Source organism: Chelonoidis abingdonii, chromosome 2 (assembly GCF_003597395.2).
Source record: "Chelonoidis abingdonii isolate Lonesome George chromosome 2, CheloAbing_2.0, whole genome shotgun sequence".
NCBI classification, from domain to species: domain Eukaryota; kingdom Metazoa; phylum Chordata; order Testudines; family Testudinidae; genus Chelonoidis; species Chelonoidis abingdonii.
Genome location: NC_133770.1, coordinates 286616360 through 286622359, shown reverse-complemented (window position 1 = coordinate 286622359; position 6000 = coordinate 286616360). Strand labels below are relative to the sequence as shown.

The following is a 6000-nucleotide window of genomic DNA, read 5'->3' as shown; positions in this document are numbered from 1 at the left end:
AAGCCCTCTTTGGGCATTAAACTGCTGGCACAATGCATGTCTTTGATGCTTTTTTAACATGTTCATCATCCCTGGTGCACCAATGCCAACAGGCAGGTCGTTTAAGTCATAACATCTGAGCAACATAGCTCACTATAGATACATTTGATCATATAGGCACTAACAATGAAGGGGAACCTCTGGCCCTCATTAATGGATGGAAGTCTGCTATAGCAGAAAATCCTGCCTGTTTAAAAGTCTCTAAATATAGTAGGATAAACAAAAGCAACTTAATCCTGACTTTGAGAAGCAGATGTTACATTGGCACTGGATAGAAGATTCTCCTTTATTTTAAAACCTCTGTAAAATCAGAGCAGTGGTTCACTCCAGCATTTGGCCAATTTAATTCGCTATTTCAGAGTAATCATGGTAATGTGCCAAGTCGGCAAAGATGTCGTTGGGGTTCTTGCAACTCAGGTTGCAAAAGCAGGCGTTGATCCACATGATACTCCGGAAAAATCCAGTTCCATCCGGGCACTCAAACCTCACTTCAATAGTCTTCGACTTGTACGGAGAGCAGCACCTGTTGTCTGTGCAGACACCACAGAATTTTGGCCTGTATGTACTTTTGCTCACGCAGCCCGATATGGTGTAGTTCATTGGTTCATCAGCCCTATACACGGCCAAGCATTTCTTCCCAGGCTAGATAGGGAGAGAGGACAGACAGAGAGGCAAAGATTAATTTTTATTGCTTGGTACTCCCGGATACTACTTTGTCCACCGTCGGCAGCACTTCTCTGAGGGTGGCAGTAAAGATGGTCAAAAATAGAAAACAATTAGTGAAAAATGTTGACATTTCCAAATGGTTTCAAATTCGCAGGATTCAAAACAAGTTTGCATTTCAAATATGTTTTTTTTAAAAATCCCAAATTTCTTTTTCTCATCCGTCCCCCAGAGTGTGATGAAATGAATAATGCCTATGATTCATTTCTTTTCATTTTTCCCCCTTCCTTTTTCCACTCTAATTTTTCTAAACTTCTCCTACTTTGGAAAAATGACCGATTTTTTTTTTTTTTTTTTTTGCTTCTCAGATTTTTCCAAAGTTGGAGAAATTTTGAAAAGTTCAAGTAAGGAAAGGAAAACATGAAGAGACAAAAAAGAAACTCAATACCTCAACTCTCCTCAATTTGAACATTTTTCAGCTTTTGAAAAAAACAAAATTTGAGTCAAAGCTAAACAAGCATTTGTTTCATTTCAGATTTTCCCACAGAAAACAATTGAACATTTTAGTCAAAGTATCTTTTCTCATGAAAAAACTAGCTTTTGTTAAAAAGCAATGGGAAAATTTCTCATACTGATACATTTCTACCAACTCTAATTAGCAGAGTGAGGTTAGCATTGCCACACCAAATACGGCCCTGTGCAGAGAGCCAACACCCTTTAAATCCTGCACAAATCTTCATTTCAACATACAAACATAGGCACTTGCCAATGGTTGCATGTTTTTTGCAACATTTCTCAAGAAAAAAAAGCACATATTTTGTTTCAAGCCACTTTAAGGCCCAAAAATCTACCTGCTCAAAAGTTGTTCACAAAATGGCAATTTTTGCCTCAGAGCATGAAAATCTTTTCATGTGTTATTGCAAAGACAAATCAATGGAAAGTCTTCAGTGATGAAATGCTGACATTTTCTGCTGAAAACTGGGGCCATACCCCTTGAGTGTGGAAAAACGTATTCACCACTCGTTTTGATTTTCACAACGCAGAAAAATCAAAGTAAAATGTAAAATCTCCTCTAATTTCAAGGATTTTTAACTCCATCACCCCCCCCACCACCACTTTCTCACAGAATATTCCATACACCTGTCTCTTGAAGGTGCTCCAGATTTACATCCATGGACTTACAAACTCACTCGTGACAGGCTGGATGCTTCCAAATGGCAGAGTTTATTCCAGTGGTTCTCAGCCTATTTACTATTGTGGGCCACAGATGCAGATGTCTCTGTGTTATGCAGGCTGCACCCACACAATATATACACTACTTGTATGGCTCTGGGGATGTCACATGGGCTGCAGCTGTGTGTGATTGGGCTGCAAGTGGCCCATGGGCTGTGGGTTGAGAACCACTGCAGAGAGCACTGCATCACCACTTTCCTGCTAGCCCAGTCGCAGGCACATCTCAGCGAGTGGCTGGCATGCTTTCCTGGCAGAAAGTAAATCTTCCCACAGTGGGAGTTATTTCCATCCTGCAATGGAAGAATAGGGTCCCTACTGGTCCAGAGAGGAGAAATTACACCTATCTGCACCACTCAGAGTATATTTAGGCCACAGGCTGCAATTGCTAATCAGCAGGTTGGTGTTTCCTTATTTCCCATCCCATCCACCTTGTTTCACTCTCAAACAAGTAGCTCTCAGTGCCCCGCACCTGGGCAACCAACCAGCGAACTAAAAGGCGAGCAGTGAAATGGGCCCACCTTAATGTGTTTGGTTATATCCACCTCACAGGGCCGCATGTTGCAGAGGCGACTCTCTTTCACGAGCCGGCACTGGTCGTTGTCATTGGAAATTCTCGTCGAGATCCCCAGGCCGCAGGTTTTCGAGCAGAGGCTCCAGGCTGAGGTGTGAATGATGCAGTTTTTCTGCCAGGATTCATTCTCTCCTTCGTAAGCTACAGACCAAATTCGTATGACATCATTTTATCTCACAAACATCCTTTCTAAGGCTCATTAAAACTGCCAGGCCTATGCACTGAATGACAATTAAATCAAATGGAAAAGGGCTCTGTTTCCTTCTCAGCGCTGGTCGTACAGCCCAGGTGACCTCCTAGATTGTGACGTCTTTGGGACAGGGGTTGCCTTCTTTATTTTTCTGTAAAGTACCTCGCAGAATGGGGCCCTGGTCCAAGACTGGGGCTCCCACATTCTACCACAATATGAACAATTAACAATGGAAACACTTGCCAGTCAGCGTAGGAGTGAGATAAGATTTGAGCTTATTGTGAAAGTTTATTTCTGTACCAATTCTGCTGACTCAGGGAATGGTCCGCAGTCTTTGTGGAGGGCTGGAGTGGCCCAGAGCCGTTCATTTGTAGATAGGGCTGAGGGAATTGTCCACAGAGAACTTAGAAGGCTCTCAGATTTACGATGGGCTCAGGGTTTAATGTATTCGCAACCCTTAGCTCAGGTTTCCACACAGTTTGCAGAACTGGGGCTGGTCTTATCTGTAACACAGGACAGCCTCCAGGCCCCTACAGAGAGAAGCCCCATTGTGCTGTACAAACACAAAGCAAGAGACAGTCCCTGCCCTGATGAATGTATTTTCTAAATAGACAAGACAGACAAAGGCTGTATTAGGAGAACTAAGTGACTTGCCCAAGGCCACACAAGGAGTCGGACAGAGGCACGATTTGAACCCAGATCTAGAGATCCATCCAGGACCTTAATCACACTTTTTGGGGGTTCAAGGTTGTTTGATGAAAAGGAAGGACACTAATCTAATCCATAGGAAACCTGGACTCAAGTCCTTGGTCCACCACAGATTTCCTGTGTGACTTTCCGCAAGTCCCTTAGCTTCTCTGTGCCTCAGTTCTCCATCTGTACAATGGGGATAATAGCACTATGCTACCGCGCTTGGAGTTATGAGGATAAATACTCTACTAAAGACAGTGAGGCGTCCTGCTGCCATGGTAATGGGGGTTATCAGTACCAAAGGTAGCTTTGGGCAGTCACCTCTCCTCTTGTTTTCTCAGCTAACATGCTTTAGCTGGTGCTTGTACAATCCAGCCTTTTATGACAAGATGCTCCATGCACTCCAGAGAGCAGATTAGTCTGACATGGTGATGTTGCAATGCAATGGGAGTGTGGCACAGCTACACTGCTTAATGTGTCAGCAGCAGAATGCAGTAGCACAAGGGTTAATTGGAGGGTACTGCAGTTTGGACCCACACTGTCCTGAAGTCTGGGGGGAGTTCAGATTACGGAGTGTACATTATGCCAATATAGTGATAGGCATCAATCTCAATCCAGATTGTCTCAAAATTCAGGGCTGCATGGCTTTGGAATGGGCATGTTTCTGGGTATGTCTACACTGGAGTTGGAGGTGTAATTTCTAATCGAGCACGTGTGCTAAGAATTGGTGTGCAGCCATGGCAGTACAAGCAGCGGGAGGGGCTAGTTGCACCTGTATGATTCTGTTCGAGCCCCTAGGCCCCTGTGTTGACAAACTCTTGGATTCAGATGCCTAAGCCTGACCGTGGCATGGGCAGAGTTAAACGAGCAAGAGGTCTATTGCACTTTCCCAGCGCTAGAAGTATTAGCTTCAGTGACAGCTCCCCCTTTCCCCTCTCTCCCTCTTTTGCTGCGGTGAATGCAACTGTCAGTAGCACTTGGGCATTTTGCAGAAACCTGTTCAGCAGCTGTGCTAAGGGTTTGAACACAGCAGTGGCTGGCACGTAGGGTGACCAGATGTCCTGATTTTATAGGGACAGTCTCGATTTTGGGGTCTTTTTCTTATATAGGCTCCTATTACCCGCCTACCCCCTGTCCTGATTTTTCACACTTGCTGTCTGGTCACCCTACCTGCATGTAACCCACTCTGCAGTGTGAGGGCTGGTCTACACTATGGGGGAAAATCAATTTTAGATACGCAACTTCAGCTACGTGAATAACGTAGCTGAAGTCAAATATCTAAAATCAATTTACTCACCCGTTCTCACCGCGCGGGATCGATGTCCGCGGCTCGCCATGTCGATTCCGGAACTCCGTTCGTGTTGGTGGAGTTCTGGAATCGATATAAGCGCGCTCAGGGATCGATATATCGCGTCTAGATGAGACGCGATATATCGATCCCCAAGCAATCGATTTTAATCCGCCGATACGGCGGGTAGTCTAGACGTGGCCTGAGTTACACAGCACTGTCTCTGCCTGATTCACAGAGGATAGGAGCCTGCTGCAGCTGCCAACTAGGGGGACTTAATTTTTTAGTTCAAGCTGCAGAGGCTGACGGTTTAGCTCTGGCAGTCCTGGGTTTCATTTCCCGTGATGACCAAGGCGATGCCCATTAACCCCACACACACACTCTACCTGCGGCGGAGATATGTCGTGGATATGTCTTCCTGATCTTCTTTGAGTCATCACAGATCCACTGCTCGCAGCACTTGCCTGGTATCTTTATTAGCTTTGGGTTCGGGCACCAGATGAGCGGGGGGCGTGAGTTGGTGCACAACAGCAGGCAGCCCACATCCCCGTTAATGCATGTGCAATTGTACTTGCAATTGGGCTGGAAGGTCTCCCCGTTTTTATACCGGATTCCATTAAGGACACAGCCCACGCCCACAATTTCTAAAAGGGGGGAGAGGGAGAGAGAGAGAGAGAGAACAACATAAAAATCACGAATGAGGGAAAGCTCAGTGGTTTGAGTACTGGTTTGCTAAACCCAGGGTTGTGAGCTCAATCCTTGAGGGGGCCACTTAGGGATCTGGGGCAAAAATTGGTCCTGCTAGTAAAGGCAGGGGGCTGGACTCAATGAAATCTTAAGGTCCCTTCCGGGAATAGGTCTGTCTCCAATTATTATAACGGTATTCAGAATAACAAGTTTATTTTTAATGGGGAACTCCTCAGACTGACAGGGCCAAAGTGTAAGTGCCAGCACCATTCTGCTGCAGAACAAAGAACATCCGTATAATTTTAGGCCTTATTATTACTAAGAGGGTAGCTCCCCCTTATGAAGCACAAATGTGGCAGTTTCCTTCTCAGAGATCTGAACAACTTATTTTATTCCTTGCTGGATCTGCCAGGAGTCACACATGCAGCCATAGAGCTTCTGTTTGAGTTTCAAGTTCCCCTTACAAACAAGCAAACAGACACAAAAGGACTGTAAAAATGATCCAGAAAATTCCAGCTTATAAATGCAAAGTTTGGGGCTCTGATGGCTGAGTGCTCTATTATTTTATAGGACATGAAGGAATTCCCAAACTGAGAACCAGGAACAATAGAACTACTGAGTTTTACCAGGCCTCATAAA

At 45.0% G+C, this 6000-nt stretch overlaps 1 protein-coding gene across 1 annotated transcript in view; it reads right to left on the bottom strand.

The window, feature by feature from the left end:
* Positions 1 to 304: 304 nt before the first annotated feature.
* The window catches only part of CCN4 (cellular communication network factor 4), a 59177-nt gene continuing 53481 nt past the window's right edge, over positions 305 to 6000 (bottom strand). Inside the window, exons 3-5 of the mRNA XM_032773491.1 lie at positions 5061 to 5318; positions 2454 to 2647; positions 305 to 681 (exon numbers count right to left, since the gene is read on the bottom strand). Of these exons, the coding sequence (XP_032629382.1) occupies positions 382 to 681; positions 2454 to 2647; positions 5061 to 5318 (752 nt within the window). The 3' untranslated portion in view covers positions 305 to 381. The remainder of the gene's footprint in view (positions 682 to 2453; positions 2648 to 5060; positions 5319 to 6000) is intronic.